The sequence below is a fragment of the Labeo rohita genome, chromosome 21 (assembly GCF_022985175.1).
Source record: "Labeo rohita strain BAU-BD-2019 chromosome 21, IGBB_LRoh.1.0, whole genome shotgun sequence".
Classification (NCBI taxonomy): Eukaryota; Metazoa; Chordata; class Actinopteri; order Cypriniformes; family Cyprinidae; genus Labeo; species Labeo rohita.
In genome coordinates, this window is record NC_066889.1 from 8,134,854 (window position 1) to 8,157,523 (window position 22,670).

A 22,670-nucleotide genomic window follows, 5' to 3' on the forward strand; every position below is an offset into this window, starting at 1 on the left:
ATCAATCACATCTCTTAAAAAAAACTAATTATCCATTATTGATCGCTTTGGTATACAATATGTTTGGTCTTTATGAATCAGCATATTTAAGCAAGTTTTAAGCCTATTTGCAATAGACTTTGACAATATTTTATGGTCCAAGCATAATAAGGACACTGGCCTCCAATTTTTTAAAAGTCCTAAATCACCCTTTTTTGGTAACAACGAAAGTACAGCCCTTCTACAACTGATAGGAAGTACTTTATTTTTAAAACATTCTAATACAACTTCATAAAAATCCTCACCTATTATTCCCCAGAAATATTTATAAAACTCAGCTGTTAAACCATCTATTCCTGGAGAACGGCCCATAGACAACTGTTGCACTGCTTCTGTTAATTCCCCATATGTAATTATATCTTCCAAAGATTTTTTATTTTCTTGCTCCAACTGTGGTAGATCTTCAAATAAGTCCTTTGCACTGTCAGGATCACACTTCTCAGCACTATACAACATAGAATAAAAGTCAACCGCCAACTTTCTCATTTCAAATGGATTTGTTGTTAAATTCCCATCTGGACAACGAAGGTGATGCATCTGTTTATACTGAACAGATTTTGAACTGTCTTTTTTTCCAGATTAAAAAAATATGCAGTTGGGGCATCCATGTCCTTAATAGAACAAAATTTTGATCTTACAAGTGCCCCTTTCACTTGTTCTTGCAACAAAGTTCCAAGTTCTTTTCTCTTCTCATTTAAAATGATACCTTTGCTCTGTACTTCTTTGTTATTTATTAAGTCCTCTTCCAAACAAGCAATTTCTTTTTGCAGACTTTGTATAGTTTTTTTTCACATTCATACAGTTATAAACAGAAACATTTTGACAAAACTCTTCAGTTTGAACTTTGCCCACATCCCACCATTGACTAAGATTTTCAAAATCACTTTTTCTTTCTTTCCATTTCCCCCAAAACAACTTAAAACTGTCACAAAAAACACATCTTTTAGCATTTTTTCATTGAAATGCCAATAATACTTAGGTCTTGAAGTTTGCTTTATATTAAAATCAAACGTAACCAAATGATGATCAGAAAAACCACTTGGCAATATTGATGCACTCATTACCCTATTTTCTACCATCTTACTTAAATAAAATCTATCCAGTCTAGCCCCACTAACCATATTTTCTGCTACTTTAACCCATGAATATTTTATTACTCCCATATTCCTCCTTCTCCACACATCAATTAAATCAAATTTTCCAATTAAATTAGACAATGATTCACTAGAATTACTATGTGGTTCTTCACCATTCCTATCAATTAAAAAATTAATTGTGCAATTCCAGTCCCCTCCTAACACTAACAAATTATCATCATCAAATTTTTGAAGAGCTTTATCTAATTTATTAAACACTCTCACTCTTTCCAACCCATTATTTGGAGCATACATATTCACTAATACAAAAACATGTTCCCCATACTTTATTTTTAGCAATAATAGCCTTCCTTTTTTAACCTCTTCAGTATATAAAATATTAACATTTAAACCCTTTTTAAATAATATAGCTACTCCTGCACTATTGTTTGTCCCATGACTTAATACCAAATTTCCTTCCCACCAACTATTCCACTCTATTTCATTTCCATCATTAGTTTGAGTCTCTTGTAAAAGAACAACATTAACCCGATGTATATTTAAAAACTCTGACACTACTGCTAATTTGCCTCTATCTCTTCCTCCATTTATATTTAAAGAACCCACTTTTAAGTTCTCCATAAAGAGGTTAAAATATAAAGTGGACAGAGAGAGAAAGAAAAGAAAACAACACATTATGAGGGTCACCCAGTGCATTTTGACTATTACTTTTTAAAAGGAACAGGCCCTTTATTTTTCCTCAACTTCGTAACCAACTTCTTTAATCTAAACCTTTTCTGTTTACTCAGTACATCATAACTCACTGTACGCTGCAGTACCTTCACTGAAACAATAAACTTTTCCACATCTGGGAAAAAATCCTTCACCTCTACCACCTTGCCAAAACTTGTATCCAAAAAATCATTAATCTCATCCAATGAATACATGTCCTCCATACTTTGAGACCCAATCTCAGAGATATCTGAAAGCATATCATCATCCCTTATTCCTTCCTCTCTAACCATCTCAGTACAACTCATCATCTTGTTAATCTCCACATTGACTACTTCATTCATCTGAACAGCTTCACTATCCTTGCATGTTTCTGATCCAAGAGTTTCCCTTATCTCTACAATCTCATCAGAGATCTTTTTTCCTTGTCCTTCACTATTACACAGTGCAGTGTCATTTCTATCACTTTGCTTTGTTTCATTTAGAATCGTTTGCCCTTCATTAGATTCAGTACTGACCTCTAAAACAACAGCAGAATTCACTTTAGGAGTTATTTGCCTCACTGTTGATGCATTGGCCACTGAATCAACAGAATTCAGGATAGGAGTTGTTTGCCCTCCATTAGATTCATTAGCCACCGAATCAACTGTAGAATTCTCATTAAGATTCATTTTCTCTCCATTAGATTCACGAGGCTCTGAATCATCAGTGGAATTCGATGTAGTATTGACATCGCTACTGCCAACCTTATGTGGACATGTAGACCTTTTGTGTCCCCGATCTCCACATTCAAAGCACTTTAGGCTCTCTGTACTAGCATAAATCATATATGTCTTCACCTCAAATGAGATTCTGAAAGACACATCCAAATCAGGTTGTTTCAGAAACATTGCCACCTGTCTCCTAAAAAAACATTACATGCTTCAACGCCGTATTTTTGCATCCTAGTGGAATTGTTTTTATCGGACTAGCAAACTTTCCGTAACATAGCAGTGCACGCTCAATGTCATCATCAGGGATGAACGGAGGCACGTTTCATATTGTTACCTTGCGGGTTGGATTAACCAGCGGTGAGATAGCAACAAAAAGTCCACTTACCGAGATTCCGTTGCTTACAAGACGATTAACCAAAATCTCCTCCTTTAAGAAAACCACCACAGCTTTGTTCATTCTCGACGCCTAAGAAATGTTCTCATATCCAACTTGTTCTCCAATTGATAATAAAACTTCCTCCACCGCCACACTTGATTCAACCTCACACCTGACGCCATGACGGAGTGATAATGGCTCTCCACCCGCCGGTCGAGACGCCATCTCAACTCCGTAAACACTCCTCCCAACGACACTCCAAACACACTTCACTTCTAAAGTCTTCACCTCAAAAAAACCCCCAAAGTTAGAATAAAGAAAATGAAAGTAATAGTAAAATTAAACCACTTTCATTCATACTCTCCTCGTGAACACTCTCAAACACACATCCCAACACTCCCAGCATGCATTCGCAGAGAGAGAGAGAGAGAGAGAGAGAGAGAGAGAGAGAGAGAGAGAGAGAGAGAGAGAGAGAGAGAGAGAGAGAGAGAGAGAGAGAGAGAGAGAGAGAGAGAGAGAGAGATTAAGCGTATGAATTACCAGAGTCTGCAAGTCATATTTCTTTGCTTGGTCAGTGTCTTTGTGGGTTCTGGTTGATAAAACTAAAATAAATTATCAAAATGATATGGAACTGTAATGTTCTTCATAAGAAAAAGTAAACTTGTTGAGAACTGCAATAAGCCTGCTTGTGGTCAACTGTAGTAGTTCCCACTTAAAATGGAGTAAAGAAAACAACCATATAACAAATCCTAACAAGAGTCATTTACAGGAGTTACCTGCGAGGTTTTACCTAAACACAAATCCTAATGTTTTTTTTTTTTTTTTTTTTTACTGGAAACAACACAGCAAAATGCTAGAGTGCAGAGAATCAACCCAGTTTTGCTGCAGGATTAGACTGTGTGAATCAAGAATCCCAAATGAAAACATCTGGATTAAGCCCCTAAGGGAGAACATTTAATGATCACTCGTGCACAAGTAAAATCATCCTTGGGTCCAAGCACCTTATGATCTTGATATGACTGCTGGATTCTTTCATTTTTATTTTTATTTTTTTTTTATTTTTTACTTCATTCCTCCCCCAACTTAAACTCAGCATCAAAAGCCCTTTAAAAAAGCATATACACCACACCCCCCATAAAAATACAGAGAAACAGATTTCATTTGTAAGGTATTTAAGACTGTATGTACTTCCCATCAGTTAAACACAAAGCTCTCCGAGAATCATTTGCGTCAAGCCATGCTGACATCTGGGAACTATCGCACTACCAGGCTTCCACATGTGAGGGACTGAGGCGGGAAAGAGTGAGACAAAAAAAGCTTGATGCAATTAAATCTACAACATCGACCAAGAAGTTCTACCTTTTGAGGCTCAGACAGGACTTCATATGGGGTTGTCAATAATTCAACAGCAACTGCCATCAGAAAATCATGTGTCTTTTGGGCTTTTTCAAGATGTGTCATGTACGGCTGAAAATAATGGCAGTGGAAAGAAAGCGGTGGAAGACTAGTCCTTCTTTCAAGGGCCATGTTTAAGTAGCTTTGTGCCAGGATCGCATGACAGAAGGGTTGAATTGCACAATCTCTGGTTGATCTGGTTAAGGTGTCTCAGATCTCTGTGTGTCTGGAGACAAATATACCCATCTTCATCTCAGGTTCCACCTCTTCTCAGAATAAGAGAACTGTTCTCTTCAAGGAGAGACTGCATTTCCTAATTTGATTCTTAACCATACAACACTCATTTTCTACAACTGAAATACGTAAATATAATAGATTAAAACTCTTCTTATGAATAATCATGAGATAATACAACATATTATAAGGTTTTTTTACAATACATTAGGCATTCAGTATAATGCCTTAAGAATACCCTTATAATGTATTATTAATACAGGCTTCATAGAAAGTGTTACTGATTTTGTTTTGGAGGAGTCCTACAATAGGTTTAAATGCATCCAAGATTCTTTAATAATACTGTCGCAACGTGCACACCACCTGCGTGCTTGGAGCGGTCAAATGGGGCAATGGAATCAACAAGCTTGGTCCCCCCTCTGGACCCCAAAATTTGGAATCATGCACAGTTTGTCCTGTGAGTGGCAGTAATGAATTGAATTTTAAAAGTGTGCCACCTAAAAGCCTGAGTGGCCCCTGCTTGGCCACCCCAAGTTACTGTGGTATCCACCTTATTTTTCCCATAAGAGTGGGTGCAGCCATTTGTAAATTTTTTGTGTCTGGCTTCCGGTCTCATCCACTTCCAGCCATTTTTAACTGCACAAAAAGCTTGTTTTGCTGCTTGATATTGCAAACCGGTGTGTCTTACCATATTATTTTAATGTATTATCTCAATTATAAACACTGGTTTGTAGTGCAAACTGTTTTACTGTTAACTGCACTTCAATACATTTCTTGTTATTTCCCCATGGTGGATTATGAACCGGACGTCTAACACATTACCAGAAAACAGCTTACATCCGCATTGAAAAATAAGATGGATAGAACCGCCACTGTTCATAAGCCCACTCTGCTCTGATTGGACAGATGCCTAGTCTGTTGTGACTGGTCAAAACAGAACACCCATTACCATACCTGAATACAACTCCAGAGGATTCCTCGATCCTCAGCGATTGTAAATGCGGATAAAAACGTTACTGTCCGATTATGAAATACAAGACTTTAGTTAGTGTGTAATGTTGCTGTTTGAGCATAAACAGTATCTGGAAAGTTGCAAGGCTGAAAGTTCAATGTAAACGGAGCTATTGTCTTTTAAATTTATGGCAGTTTAAAGCCTACAGAAACAGCTCGTAGGAACTACTATATATATATATATATATATATATATATATATATATATATATATATATATATATATATATATATATTTATTTAGTATTACAATATATTGTGACATGGTATATTGTTATTATACGCCTGCGTGCGTTGTTTTGAATGTTAAGCATTTGTATCAACATATGTATATATTCTATATCACATGATCCAACAGAGAATTCAGAGAATGGATCAGTTTTTATAGGGAGAGACTGCTTGGTTAAATGTTTAGCCATGTCTCTACTGATCTTTGAAATAATCATTGTGTTAACAAATTTACAGCACTTATTGTGAATTTCACTGACATTGTAGTATAGGGTCGCTTTGTGAAAACATCTAAATGATTAATTATAGATATAGTTCCCCACTCATGTTGGTCTGCTGTATTCCCTGAAAAGGTAAGCGGGTGTTTTGGGTCTCAGGAGACTATTGTAAATTGACCAACAGCGCCATCTGCTTGCAGTGTTTTTTTTTGTTTTTTTTTTTGAAAAGGAAGTTGCTCACTTGCATTTGTGAGAAAATCTGCTTGCATGCATTTGGGGGAAAATCAAGCCAAGTTTCCTCAGAAAAAGGCAACAGAGTTTTGTATTTGCAAATCACTTTGCATTTGTTTGAAAGTTGAGTTTCTCTTGGCAAAGCAGATTGTGTTTATTTGCAAAACGCTGGATTTGTTTGATGAATTTTGGCAAAAAATTAACTCCATAACAGAGTCCTAGACATGCGGTCCTGAAACTACAGCCTCCTGTATTGTAAGAATACCCTACTTAAAACAATAGGCTTATTGAAAATGCACATTCAATCTCAGCCAGCAGATGGCGCATTCGGAACTGCAGACGTATTTCCCCGGTAAGGGCCGTACACAAAGCAGCTCAGCACTGGGCTTTGAATGTGCAGCGCTCATGTTTATTTAACAAAATCATAGCCTTTTGAAGTTTAATCATCACACTAAGCTGTATCGCAATTCTGGTATTCCCATGCCTAAAATTTAAGACCTCTTAATCATAATTAAGACTTTCTTGTACAATTGAAGACTTTTTATGACCTTAAATTTGATACAACTAAATTTAAGACTTTAAGGACCCGCGGGAACCCTGGGCATAAATAAGTGTGAAAATAACTAAAGGATATACAGTCAAACCGTTTATTCAGACACCAGATATAATTTTTGATATATTTTTTAATGGGTGCAGCACACTATAGTTCATTTATGTAAGAGAGGATAGCAAAATAAAGTGAACTGACATACCCAAAAATTCTTCATACAGTGGACTAGTTACTGAGTCATTAAGACTAAGAGTGACCATACAAAGTATTGATAGTTCTGTAAATATTGATATACTAACAGCTGTCTGAATAATTTTGTTGATTATAATCTATTACATACCTTTCTATCAAAGTTACCTGACATTATCAAGTTGAATTTGTTCTGACACAGTTTATCTCCAAGTTCTTGTCATATTTTACTAACAATTTCTAAACTATAGTGAATAAATGATGATAATGTGAGAAATGTTGAAGGTGTCTGAATAAATTTTGGTTTGACTGTATCTATTTGATAAATAAAGTTAACCAACTAACATTATACATATTCTTTTGGTTTCTGTATTGGTAAATATATATATATATATATATATATATATATATATATATATATATATATATATATATATATATATATATATATATATATATCGGTACTTGGTTTACAAGTACCAAAAATAAAATTATCGGTATCGGGTGAGTACTGGAAAAAGTGGTATCGGTGCATCCCTATTTGAAATTACATGAATCAGTAAACAAAAAAAAAATCATTTTGGGTGAAATATTCATTTAATTATGGAAAACATCCAAGTTTCAACACTTTTTGCCACAGAGTTCACATTTTCTGCACTGCCTGATATGCCCTTGCAAATGCCTCTGAATAACTTCCAGTTGTCTTGAATTCTCTGTTAGCTGGCCAACAATAAAACATCTTCTAAGATCAAAGCAATTCTGGGAAATTAATGGCAAGCTGTCTGGTTTATTAACATAGGCAGGTATGGGTCACGCCACTGAGAATGTCTGACAGCCAACAGCTTTAGAGTTGTATTCATATTTCACATTAATTAAAAACATGATTTCCCAAGGCATTTTTATTACAACAAAATGTATGTCCGTAACCAGTGTTTTTCATCCTTACATATGTCACACGTTTTATAAAATCAATAAACACCTTTAATCCTAGAAAAGCACAGACATCATTAAAGAAAAAAGGCCAAGATGTCAGCCCTACTACATGTTTCACATTCATCTCCATGACAACCCAATGATCCAGGTGAAGCAAGGTCTGGCATGAAGAACGCTGTGCCTGCCTGCTTGGAGAACCCAAACACTGCATAATGCAAGACAGACAAGCCACTCAAGTTTCACCTCACAAAAGCTCAGAAAACACCCAGCATGAGCAGCAAATAGACTGCTTACAGTGTTAAAATGACAAAATATTATATATATATATATATATATATATATATATATATATAGTGGTGAACATTTAATGAATTAGGGTTTAAAAAAAAAAAAAAACGTTTTTCACCAAAATTTCCCTAACCTCGAATTAAACTTTGGCATATATGTAACTTGTCCCACACTGTTTACGCTACAAACATGATTGATACCTCAAATAATGTGCTTGCTGAAGAGTGGTGTGCTATTTTTAAGTGATCAGACTTCCAATCTTTTAGCTGTTAGATGATAAAAAAAGATGAAAAGAATCTTATAAACTACCATTTTTTGAGCCATTTACAGGCATTAGCATTGAGACCTTGGGGATGGGCTCTTTTAACATGATTCTTATAAAAGACATTTTTCTAAATATTTTATTGTGATTTTCTTGTCAAGAATGCAAGGAAATTGATGACAAGAGCTTTATTAATTTTTTTTTTTTAAATGTCACAAACAAGTTTGGTATAGAGCTGCATGATTAATTGTAAAAGATCGCAATTTCAAATCAAACACCAAAGCAATTTTATTCCTAAATGATGATTCAGCTGCACTGTCATTTAGGAATAAACAACAGCAGAACGTGAACCGCACATTTTGTCACTCTTATAAATGAATAAGAGGGTCAGCTGTCACTTCTCAGAACACGTTCATTCATTAATGTAGGCAAAATATAGGCTGCTCACACTCTACTGAACACTTGTGACGTGAAACAGGTGTTAAACCAAAGACATAAGAAACTTCGGTTAAGGGGTCGTTGGTTAACTTTGGTACGTGTAAGAATTTTCATGTTTTAACAAAACTTAAAAAAAAATGAGATGCCTTCTAGGTTGTCCATGAAAGCCTGTATTATTTTAATGTGAAGCACTCGCATTAAACAAAAAATTAAAGATGACATTTGAAATTTGTGTTTGGTGGTCAGTTTGTGACCGACTTTTTGCATTTTTTGATGTTATTTATAGCGAGAAATTACTGAGAAATCAGTGAATAAATATTCTCTGAGTTATCACCAAAGCTTGTTCTATTTTGTTGTAGATCATTAGATCTTTACACTGCCTCAGAAACATGTCCAACATCAGTTTTGTGAGGTGCCTTCATGTGGAAACAATGTCTGCAAAGTTACTGCCTGATAAACAGTGAGGCAAGCCTAAGCTTCTGGACGCACAAGGGATTACTTCTTTGAAACATTTGCAATACCTTAAGTTGTGACATAACTACCACTAAGAGTTACTGACATCCAAATCAAGCACCATAAGCTATAAAAAAAAAAAAAAAAAAAAAAAAAAAAAATTAGTAGCCATTAAGACCGCAAGTATTTAACAGTTTCAGGAACTCTTCAGGATTTGATTTAAGGGTGTTGCTCTTATCACAATAATGACATATGATGTCATTACAGGCAAAAGCGATTTTTATTCACCTTATGAGAGCCTGAGAGAAGAGTGCAGTAATTGCTGATGTTATTTATTGTTTTATATATCATTCATATTGTGATTTGGCACAAGGATCACTTCCTGAATATCTAATATAAAATAATTTATCTGAAGAAATACAACATAAATAGTGATGGAAGCCAAAATTTTAAAAGGTCACTGTTGAATGTTTACTATATTCAAGTAATCCACTATTAAGTAAAGTAATCCACTACTTAGTAAAACGGTTCAAAATTTCCCCTCAGACTTCTTTCCCCAAAGTTTGTATGCCTGCAGCTGAAGAAGTATTAAAGATATCTTTATTTCCTTTTTTTTTTTTTTAACAAACTTTTCTTTTGGTGTCTTAAAATCCCTACACTGATAAAGGTCCAGAATTGGACCTTGGCAAGTTTGACTCAAGAGTGCAAACTCCCAATGACAGGAAGACGCAAGTCCAGTAATTCTGCAAATGGAAAAGCAGCGTACTTGATAACGTCACTCAGCTCGCCTCAGCTACTCCGTTTATCCTCACTGTTTGTATATTTTCAATAAGACAAAATATTATCAAACACCACTGCCTCTTTTCATTTAAATATACTGATAGTCACAAAAATGTAGTAAAGGCAACATGTACCTATTTTGATTAACGTTACCTTCAGTGTATGTTAACTTAATGAAACAAAATATAAAACACAGACCTCTTTTCATTTTCATTTAAAAAAAAAAAAAAATTACAAGCAACTGTAAGAGGCTTATATAATAGGAAATAAAGACAAAAGCAAACAATTCAGTCAAACGTATGCTACAAAGTCAGTGCTGTACTATAATAAAGTTAAATTAATGTTTTATGTTATGAAACATAACTTTGTGCTCACCCAAAACAATATGACCTGGAACAAATAATAGATTAATGAGATCAAAGCGACAAATTCCTAAAGGACTAACCGAGGTACGGCTGTTCTAGACAAGATACATGAGGCTGGAGCTCATATCTCCAACATCGGTGAAGCAAATATTTAAATAGGTGCTATCTTTATTAGGGCTGGGAATCGATTCCAAAAATAATCAGTTCCTCGATTCCGAGGCGTTGGGAATCAAGAGTCGATTCCTAAGATTCCCCACCCCCATTCAGAGCCGTTTTCAGTTCAAAAAAGCATATATATGGGCGCCTCTCAAACGAATGGCTGCATCATACGAAGCACCTTCTCGGCTGCTGTCATCAAATGTCGCTGAACTGAATGGAAAGAGTCGGTACTGAGCACCTTCCGTTGGCGGATTAACCATATGGGCAACTGGGCAAGTGCCCAGGGGCACCAGGTCCGGGGGGGCACCACACAAATAAATGAGCGTCAGCCTTGCGCTTTCACGTAGTTTGCAGCCGTTGGCAATCAAGACAGGGTCGGAGTGTTAACGAGTGAGTTTGTAAGTTTAATTTTCAGTTCAAATCCTTACAAAACTACGTAGCTATATACAGTTCTTAACAAATTTGTTAGACCACCCATTACCCGACAACTTTTTTTAAAACAAAAAATTGTATTTTTTATTAGGCAAATAACAAACTGAAACAATATGGCGGTGGTAAGAGCACAGACAAGTGGCCGAGAGCACGCCTGACTGACAGATAAACCACAAGCTCTTATATCAGTGTTGTTGTTAATGTTCTGGCTATTTTGTTTCAGTGTCCAGTTTGTTAATTTTGTGCAATGCATACAGTTGAAGTAAACATCATTCAGCTGAACTGTATGTCTTGTTTCAGTCATCCAATAAACACATGTCCACTGCTCAGGTGTGGGCTATGACTAATTTCAAGTGCTACATCTTTTTCTGTTTAACACCACTCATACCCTGTGCATTAAGTCTGGAGTGTAAATGCAAACATAGATCTGCTAGTTGTGTTATTTTTATATGAAGATTGCACTTTTGGTATAATTCAATAACAGATCAATAAAATACTACTACTACTACTACTACTACTACTACTACTACTACTACTTGCATCACTTGAAGCACTGAGCGCTGAAGTGCTGAGAAGTGCCATTTATGTTGTATACATTTATGCCTGAAAACAAGCAACACATTTGTTAATGAATAATTTCATGCAGTATTCTTAATAAAACTGTTTTTAATTCAGTATATTTTAAGGTCGCTTATTTGTCACCTATGGTATCGATTTGGTATTGATACTGAGGTATTCAGTTCTGGTATCATACCAAAGCCAGTTGTGGTATCGATCCAACCCTAGAGTTGACGCTGATGTTCTCAGGGACACATAATTACAGTCATAGCCTAGATATTATTCATAATCAGACCATGCCAGACTGTATATTCCTAAACCCTGGGTTACTGTTCTTATTTGCATATTTACAGTGTCAACAGTCATGATTGGATAAACACAAGATTATGAAAATGAGATTCCCATATATCTGGAGATTTTTAACCACTTGTGTACAATTTCAGAAATGTTTAACAATTCCAATTTCTAAACAATTTTGTTAAAATGGTCAAAAGTCTAAAGCAGTGATTCCCAAACATCAAACACACCTGATTCAGATCCTCAGCTCATTAGCAGAGACTCCAAGACCTGAAATGGGTGTGTCAGACAAAGGAGAGATGCAAAATGTGCAGTGTTGGGGGGAACATGGTTGAGATTTGTCCTGTCAGCATGGTCCAATGAGCCCTTTCTAGCCATTATAAGGCAAAATTCTTCTCACTGTCAGCCATTCAAAATTAGTTTTAGTGACATGGTATTGTGACCAATAAATAAATAAATATTAATAATACATAAATCATAAATATTTAATTATACTTATAGTATTTTTGCAATTTACAAAGATGATATAAGAGCAGATGTTTTTTTGTTTGTTTGTTTGTTTGTTTTTTTTAATTAAGCGTTTTCAGAGTCCAGGACTTTCAGAACCATTTTTTCCATGTTTATGATCAATAAAAAAAAAAAAAAAAAAAAAAAAGGTCAAACTGCTGTTTATCCTAATTTTTCCCAATTCATCTTGCATTGGTAACAAGCCTCCGCTAGCTTTCATTCTTGACGTTGTCAGATGTAAAGTGTTTAAATCCCCTAATCAGCTTTTCTCTTAAAAAGAAAACATTTTCTATCTTGTGTTTTATTTGATCCTTCCAACCTAGCATCCAAGTGCACATGCATTCTCTGGGTTGCAAAAATGTGCTGATGATCTTGAAAACACTGACAAACAAGTATTTTGGAGTTTAGAAATATTCTGCTCAAATGATTCTGCTCGAAGATATTGTAGTAGATTAACTGAAGCCCATGTGTCACCTTCACATGTTTATAAGTTTAACCATTGTCATGTAGCCTTAGTTATCATTGCAGTTATTGACATTAGAGTGAATGGACTTTTAAGGCCCATGTACACCAAGAATAATAATTCTACAGACAACTATAAGGATAACTACATGTATAGCATCCACACCAAAGAATGATAAAGTTATGTTTACTATAAGGGTGCACTGCAGTTATAACATCTGCTGCTTTAATGTTCAAGCCTGTTTACTAGCTTAAAAAGCTCTGAAATTAATTTCACCAACAGTTCATTTGTCGTTTTCATTATATTTGTGGTGTTAACTGCTCTATTCTTTTTTTTAAGGTCCACTTATAATGTTAGGAAGATTTTAACACCAAACTATAGCTGCAAGCAGGGATGATGGGCCCAAATTCTGGTGCCACCGTCATCCTAGTAACTTAAGGAAAACAGTGCACAGTGGGCCCATGCATTGAAGCCTCTGGTAGTCTGCTTGTTGAGTTACAATGAAAGGGTTACTCTAGAACGTTGATTTAAACGTTTTTTTAAAATTATTTTAATGATTTATAAACATTTACGTTTTGTTGTCTTTTGGTGCGACACCCCTAAATCTTTTTTTTTTTTTAATTAAAAACTTTATGTTAAACTACAAAATCATGCCTTGCTAACCGCTAATGCCAGGTTAGTGGAACTGCAAGGTCATTAATTGACACAAAAGGCTAAAACGTCCTTTGGTATGACAGATAATGTCACACCACAGGACAAAGATGTCACACCAGAGGACAAGGTCTCTTTAAAAAGCATTTTAAATAATTAAATAAGATTTGTTTAACTCCTTTTAATTCTTTTTTGATCATTTTCAGTATTCTTAATTTATAATCTTATCCTGTGTTATAAAGTGTCATGTCATAAAATGTGATACTTCGTTTTTGAGAGAAAGAATTGAGGGACAGAAATTAGTGGAAGAGAGAGGACATGGAAATATAGACAGAAAATTAACAGGGATCCACTAGAAGGGAGGAGATCCTAAGAGAACAATGCAGAAAGCAAACAGAATTAAAATGATGCCTTAAAGCGAGTAACCATATACATGGAGGGAAAAAAAAATAAATCATTCACATCTTAATGAATATAGTCTGAATATCAATCATATTTAGCTGTGCCACACATGCAGCGGTGGCTTAGAAGAGTTTCAGTAACATACTAATTGACTAAGAGAATTTTGTTGATGAAAATTATTTTTGTTTAAAAAACATGTTGATATTGTATCAAAATTAAACTTTCTTTGTCCTGACATGTTCAAAATTGAATAGCAATACTTTAATAACTACCATTTCTGTCCTTTAGTGTGACATAATGACCTATGGTGTGACACACATAAAAAAAAAAAACAAACAATAAATAAGCAATAATAATAATAATAATAATAATAATAATAATAATAATAAGTAGTAGCAGTAGCAGTAGTAGTAGTAGCATATTATTTAATGCCATGTCAGCATTTTTAGTCAGTCTATTTTCATGACAAAAACAACTCAAAAAAGTATAACAAATATAATAAAAACCAGCAAACAAACAATTGCGTTATATTACGCAAGATTTTGTACATTAACATATGATAAAAATTCTAAAACTTCTGGCAAAATTTTACTAAATAACTCTTTGTGTTCACTTAATAAAAGAGTTTTCTACATACATTAAAAGCAGGACAGTCCAATAAAATTTGTTTGTCAAAGGGGAATCTTGCAAAAATACATTGAGTAGGATCTTTACCTTTAAGCAATAATGCATGAGCCAGTCCTGTATGACCCATGCGACATCTGGTAAATACCACTTACACTGGCAAAACTGTTCAAGAAATCAAAAAATCCCTCAGTGTCTCGAAATCATGTTGACCGATCACATGAAAAACCTAGGCGGAGTATAAAAACGTTTGATGCATGTGCTTTTCAAAAAAAAAAAAAAAAAAAAAAAAAAAACAAAAAAAAAAAAATTAATTAATTAATTTAAAAAAAAACTTTATTGAATGAACTGTGGTTTATGATCTGTTTTCCTTGTGGGGCCCGAAAGGTCAAAAGTTTACTTTTTTTTTTTTCTCTCTGGAGCCATTCGGTCTTCCCAATGTAGGTTAAACCAATGCATGCCCTTTTGCATGCACACAATCTGTGTGTCTGTGTGCAAAATGACCTAAATGATGCCCCTTATTTAGGGGTGTGCGTTATTGTCAAAAATAATATAATATTTTTAGGGGATTTTTGTCAATAATAATATATTGCGAGCGTGTCTTTGTGCTGGTTTAGGCTTGTCGTGGATGAATAAATATGATATGATGAATAAAACTGCCCTTTAAGTGGTGGCAAGTGTCATGATTCACTGAATCCATTAATCAAGCAATTCATTTAAAATGGCTGATTCACTTAGGATCAAAGCAAGTTGACTGTCTTTATGAATGGATCAATGAATAATTGGCTCACTCGATTTGTTAAAAAAAAACAAAAAAAAAAAAAAAAAAACAACAACAACAAGATTCATTCAGGAAAGAAACACTGCAGTGTTGCTATGAGATGCACAGCAGCTCTGTTCCAGCTTTGTTTGGAACTATTATTTTGCAAAACAGAAAAAAAGACAAAATGTGTCTAAAATGATTGATTTGATTGAAAATGAATAATTTCACAAAGCTAAAGTCATTCTAAAGTCATTCAAGAGCATTCTGTTTTTGGTTGAAATGTTGAAATTATACAATCTAATTTAAATTATCTCTCACACTACATGTATTTTTCTTCGTATTGTGACTAAACTGCAGCCATAATTTCAAATGGCTACAGTTATTTATTTATGTATTTACTAATGAAATGTGTTTAGTTGTTGTTGTAGTAGTAACAACCTTCCTGTTTTTGAGAAAAGAGTTTAATGGCTGGTTAAAAACAAACAAACAAACAAACAAAAAAAAGGTCAATAGCAGGTGGGGTGAAAAGTTCATCTTAGTATCTGAATATATATAATAATTGTTTAATGAATTAATTAAACATTAAACAACATGAGTGTTATCACTACAAAAGCAATCTGGGTAAACACATTTTGATTTTCTCTGGAAGTGGTCAAAAGGACAACCTCAAAGTGTTTCAGACCTCATTTATACCTCTATTTGTGTCCACTTATGATTGGATTGCATCCTAATACCAGGTGTAAACAGCGGCTTTGTTGCATCCAGTGTAGACACTTCTACTTGTTGCAACAGAACAAAAAGTGATGCAACAATGATCACATCTGGTGTAGATATTAGGTGTGTTCGGTCTTCAAGGGCACTGCATCGCAAGAGCTATAGAGAGCAGACAGTAGTTACATATGCTTTTGAAATTGCTTGGCTTGTATGAGATACGCCTAGCCTCACATGAAATTTAGGCGAGAGTAGGCAGCTCTGACGATGTGAATGAGCCAGTTCTGACTTCTCAAAGTGGAACAGATACCCAGATACCTACAAGATCAAAGGTGGATCTTGCGTTATTCACACTCAAGCGGTGTGTTGCTAATAAACATGATATAATTTCAGTTGTCTTGCTATTATATGAAAATAAATATGTTAAACAAGACACCCACAAGTACTTGCTATTTAATTCCTTTTAAAATAAGTTTTTATCCTCCATTTTTACCTTAGTTCAGACATATGACAACAATACCTCACACAAAGATTGCACTGCCGTAGTGTTTGGGAACATTCACAATTTAAGCAAATAATCACATGATGTCAGATATTAAAAAAAAAAAAAATCAAACATTTTAAAAAAGAATGCAACATCACGGTTGTTTGAACCAATAAGCATTAAGATGTGTCATCAGCAAGTCATTTCCCATTGTGCTTTTGGTCAGCGCAGTTGGGGGAGAGCAGCTGCACTCAATTTACTGTCAATTTACTTCAACTTACTGTCGTGAAAATTTTTGGCAAACGTCAGCATGGCATCAGAGCAAGGCATACCGCCCCCGGACATATTTCTAACCAGCATGCACCTTGTGGTGATCGGTTCTGCACAGATTTAGCTCATCTCAAACGAGTTTGCGGTACTTTGATGTCATACACCTACAAGTCTGCACAGCCCAGCTTCAAGTTAAACACACTAATTGTTAGGAACACAAGTAATGCAATGCAAAGACTATTCTTCCATGACTTGGCACTGAACTAGGTCTTGTAATTCTCAGAGGCATCTCTATCTCTTTTAGGGGTGTAACGATAAATCGATTCATGGATCGATTCTGTAATTTTCCAAATGCGTCGCAATTCTCTCTTGAATCGATTCTGAGCTTAGTTTTTAACAGCAGATGGCACTGCATGCTTTAGAATCAGCCATACTTTCAGTTCCTTACACACACACACACACACACACCACTTGGACTTAAAGTAATCATTCATAAAGTTCAAAAAGGTTAAAGTGAATTACAGGAGTGTTCACGGTGGGTTGTCTTTACATTAATCTTGAGTCACAAAAGCATAAAAGCCGAAGTGCAAGTACATTTAAACACTCAGTTGAACGCAAAAGTGCTCTTCTTGGTGAGCATTTGAGTATGCAGTGTGCAGTTAAAAACTAGATTCCAGAGAGAAATCGCAATGCAATCGAAAAAAAATTTAAATTCACAGAATCGATCCATTAACCAATTTATCATCAAACCCTAGTCATTCTGTTGCTCGGGTATGATTAACTTGAAGCAGCACTGCACAGAAGGGTTTACTTCAAATACTCGACTGATGTTATGAAGTGAGTTTGGAGTAAATACATGTCATTAAATGTGGTATTTTTACATGCTTTCAGATATACTACACAGAGCCGTAGTTCACCGAGAAGCTATGCAAACAGCTGTCATTATCGTGAACAATTTATTTCGATTTCATAATTGAGCAATAATATCACCTGCGATTTTTCGCATAACCTATCAGTGAACTACGACTCTGTGTAATAAATGCTGCTCCATCTGAAAGCAGGTGATGGAGATTTACTGCTGATTACAGAACCGGCTTTATGACAAAATGCATATGGAAATCGCATTTGATTAATCATGCAGCCCTATATTGAAACTATATAAAACAAGCAGCACATATATGATTTAGCAAAAATGCAATATGGCAGTTTATATGCAGTTTAATGATCCCACTACACCATAATGCAATTCGGTTTTATTTAATTTAATCATGCAGCCCTACACCATAGCATCCACACAAAGAAAAGATAAACAAACCCTACAGTCGGTCACTTTAAATGCTCAAGCTCATTCATGAACCTGGAAAAAATGTTTTGAAAGTGTTGCTCTGCTTCATACATAAGGGCTTTTCACACTTGAAATAGCAAAAGTTGCAATAAGCGATATTTTTTTAATTAGCGCTGTTTGGAAGTTACTCGGACCGACACAACAACAGGCTTGTAGCCGATCAGCATTAGGGGGCGTATGACAGTGGAGGAGAGAGAACAAGCAAGAGGGAGATTTGACGAAAGACTGCAGAAAGAGATGAGGCAAAAGAGAAAAGCTCAGAAGAATAATCACTGGAAAATTCACTCCATACGTGAGTAACACTGAGCTACTGGCGACTAAAAACAAACTATTGTTTGTATTTACTATTGTATACTGTACGTTCATTTTTTTTGTGTCATTCGTTCATCATCTGTGCTTTATTTTTTGGTGAAGCATTACTTTGTTGCATGTCTGCTATGATAAACAGACATCCACTCTTGCATTCCGTGTGTAACGGAGGCCAGCCAGTGAGATTTGTGCAGTTAAACCCCTGATCTCAAGAGCTGCACTAATGACTGCTAGAGAATGTGGTGTTCAGCGTCATTGTTAGAGCATTCACCTCGCATACCGGTGATCAGGGTTCAAGACTTCAGCATCTGGACCAATCAGACATACAGTTATTTGTTACATTTAACAAATAATCTTTCAAACCAACAAGGCAGCTATATGCTGGAGTGCTGGAGTTCTGGAGTTTTCATTCCCCAAAGACCACAGGACTTCAGCTTGGTCTCCCTCTCTCTCTCAGCTTTTGGTTCTTCTTCACTTTTTGGGAAGAAACTCCCAGTCACCATCGAGTCAGAACATCTTTGGAGTTCATCACTCTTCAGACCCGGAAGAACGTGATCGCGATTCCAAAACCACCACTGCTCCAAACCATCAAGACTTTCACCCAAGACTGCATTCGGACACTTCTTAAATGACCAAGGCAATGCAAGTATCATACATTTAACTGAACAAAACAGAGGTTTAGTATAAGCTGTAGACAGCACTGATGGTTTCACTCAGGTGGTTAACTGACTCTTTTCATAGCTTCATTTCCTTGTCTCTCTAATGGCTTTTCACTGACCCTTCCCCCCACGTATGAGTGATTTAATGTTTGTTTGTTTAGATTAGTTATGTGTTAGTCCCAGTGATCGGAATAACGGCGTTATACATAAACGGTGTTACTAACGGCGTTATTTTTTTCAGTAACAAGTAATCAAATGAATTACTGTTTCCCCCGATACAATGCCGTTACCGTTACAGACAATAAACATGGCGTTACTATAGTCTATTATAATATTATTATAATTTTATTTTTCAGTTCATCAGCGTACCTGTATTTGACGAGTCGTAAACTCTAGTGTGAGGGCACACGAGCCGTCGTTTTGTCTCATGCACAGGAAAAAAAATATACAGAGCAAGAGAGTCTTTTACCATGTAGAATTGACGTGCACCATGTAAACGATATTCTTTGTTGTATTCTCCTGTCAAAACAACAGAGTTCCTTTGGAATTCTTCAGGTTTTAAGAACTGCCGGTTTCTCCGGTAGTAGATGGGACTAATGCGCAACGGCAATCTTATTGGCTGGCGCTCACCTATTATCGTCCCTGTTTTGATTTCAGCAAATTAGTTTGAGCGAACGCAAACAACGTGATTAATATTCATAAACCCAGCAGCTCATTAACCCATAGTGCGTTTTATATCGTTATTAGTACTTGAATTCGTATTAGACTTATCTTATCAGTATTATTTTTTGTTTTTTACAGAAACACTAATTTAAAAACAATATTTAGCACCACCACCAGTCTTAAGTTAAATTACTAAAGTTTAATGCTAAATTATCATATTTAATGCTAATATCATATTATACTGCTTGACTGACTGATGCTAAATGTACTTTTAGATACTTAAAATTCTGTGCCATTAAGCTTTATATATATACACATACAGGATATTAGATTTAATATTAGTCTGGAAAAATTGTATTAATTTCATTTAAATTTCATTCATTTACCATATTTAATATTGGGGCATCCATTTGACATATTTGAACATTTTTAGTTACACAATAGTTACTTTCCCTGGTAATTAGTTACTTTTATAATGATGTAACTCAGTTACTAACTCAGTTACTATTTGTGAGAAGTAACTAGTAACTAACTAATTACTTTTTTAAAGTAACATGCCCAACAGTGGTTAGTTCTTCGTTAATAAAACTCTTGTGCACACATTACATGAGTTTTGATTCTGATTCTGCCTTGTAAATTAATGTCCCTTTACGATTCCGATTCAAGCTACATGCTCTAATGCAATAGTACTTTAAGAAAGTTATTTTCTGTGGCCAAGAAAATATTATTTCTTAGACTTGATATTAAATTATACTGAATGTCTGCTGGACGAACAGATTAGCTGATGGAAAAGTAATTCTGCTACAGTTACTACTGGCAGCTGATATAAATAATGGTAATTAATCATAATTAATTGTAATTATTTATATACATTTCCCTTTTGAGCTAAATCGCTACAAGAATGGCTCAGAGCAGGGTGGTTAGGATTGTAGCTAGGGCTGGGCAATATGGGCAAAAAAATTATCACGATCATTTTTTTCATATCAGTTTTATGTTAGTAGTTGTAGCCAGTGCAGCGTGGGTGTCGTCTCAGCTATCACTGCGGGAGAATGTGTTTGTGTGGACGCTCACACGCCGGGCGTAGCTGCACCTGGTCGTAGTTTTAGCTGGTGCAACAGGTGTAAATATTTATCGTAAAGTTGGACGTTGCAAACCCCAGCGTAGGGCTTACACCCAGCTTTTTTACATCTAGCTGGTGCAACCGTCCCCAGGTAAACGGAATACTGGGTTATGTCGCTTCACATTTCATACTGCTCATAATTACCCGGGCTTAACTGTTAATTCTGGGTATTCATAAGTTGCACTGTATATAACCCTGGGTTAACATTCTTAACATATTTATGATGTCTGCATCTTTGATTGGACTAAGGCAGTATGCAACCTGTTTAGTGTTTACTTAACAGCATCCTGTACTATTAACTTTTTCTCAAATGGACTTTTCAATGGACTATAAAGAATAAGACAGCTTCTTCGTTACTCCAATTCATGTGTTTTCCACCATCTAACAAAACCCCCTCAAATACTGTTTAGTTTCTAAAGGTGTAGGTACCTTATTAGTTCCTAAAGCAACATCAGACTTCCAGTCATGCTTTTGGTCTAAATATTAGCACAGCCTTGCACTTTTTAAGGCCAAATCACAGCCATGCTAATATTCAGTACAACAGCACTCAGGAGTGCAAGACTGCTTGAATAAACAGTGCTGATACAGCTGAAACGATGTGAAGTGATGTGTAAAGCCTAATAGTGTGAAATGAAATATAAGTATTAAAAAGGGGAATAGCTCTGAGTGTTTCTACATTCCAAGGTAAAAATCATGACCCAGATTTTATTAAAAGGAAAAGGAGAGCCAGACTAGCCATGCAGCTAACACACTCTCTCTCTATATAATACACAGCTAAAGCTAACCAGCTAGTAGGAAGGTGTTGTATGCAAAACGACTCACTGCTCAAAGACAAAGGGCGGCGGGGAGGGGGTAATTATGAAAACATTTGCATAATCACAAAATCACAGTCTTAACTATTCGTATAGACTGGCGCGGGTCTAATGGGAGTGATCGAGCCTTACAAAGCGACGCAAACCCCACCACGATGTTTCAAAGCTTTAACAAGCCGAGAAGGAGACAGGGAAGCCGCGCAGACCCGAAACAGCACAGTTTGACACGCATTTCCAGGAAATGCTTCGTTTCCTACCTCCGGTTCCGTCCGAGTTTTCGTTTAAACTGCCTGAAGAATCATGATGACTGCCCACACAGCCACCCATGGATGTTTTCATGCGCCTCTTCCCCCCGCGGACCCGCTCTGTTTCGGTTTTCCCCCCGTCCTCTCTCTCTGCTAGGATATAGATTGACAGGGCGCGGGCATCAGCTGGAGAGAGGCGGGGAGGGTATATGTACACGCGGCTGTGACTGAAAACCTAGTGAGCTGCCTGTTCAGAAACCAATCGGATTGCGTATTGATGAGGTTTCAAAATACTTTTTCTAGATAGGAAGCTCACTAGGTTTTGAGAAGCGGCCAAGCTCGTCTCTAGTACACACTGCAAAGGATTTCAATATGATGAACGAACATAGAATACAGTGCGTTTTGAATGGTATATATTAAAAGCGGCATGACATGTCCTTACAACGTGTAAAAAATACACATAAGAAATTAGTATACTTCCTAATGTGTTCTACAGCCAAAACCTTTCTAATGTGTGCTACAGTACTCCATCACTTTTTTTTCTTTGACACACACACACACACACACGACTGTCGACTATTAACTGTAGGACACATTAAGGTCTTTGCTGTATGACACATTAGCAAGTATATTGATTTCTTATGTGTAGTTTTTACACGTTACACGGTTTTAACATGAGTGTGTC

General features: G+C 35.8%; 1 protein-coding gene across 1 annotated transcript in view; it reads right to left on the reverse strand.

The window, feature by feature from the left end:
* The window catches only part of ubtd2 (ubiquitin domain containing 2), a 47,845-nt gene extending 25,521 nt beyond the window's left edge, over nucleotides 1–22,324 (reverse strand). The window contains exon 1 of the mRNA XM_051093379.1: nucleotides 21,998–22,324. Within this exon, the coding sequence (XP_050949336.1) occupies nucleotides 21,998–22,079 (82 nt within the window). The 5' untranslated portion in view covers nucleotides 22,080–22,324. The remainder of the gene's footprint in view (nucleotides 1–21,997) is intronic.
* Nucleotides 22,325–22,670: the final 346 nt, after the last annotated feature.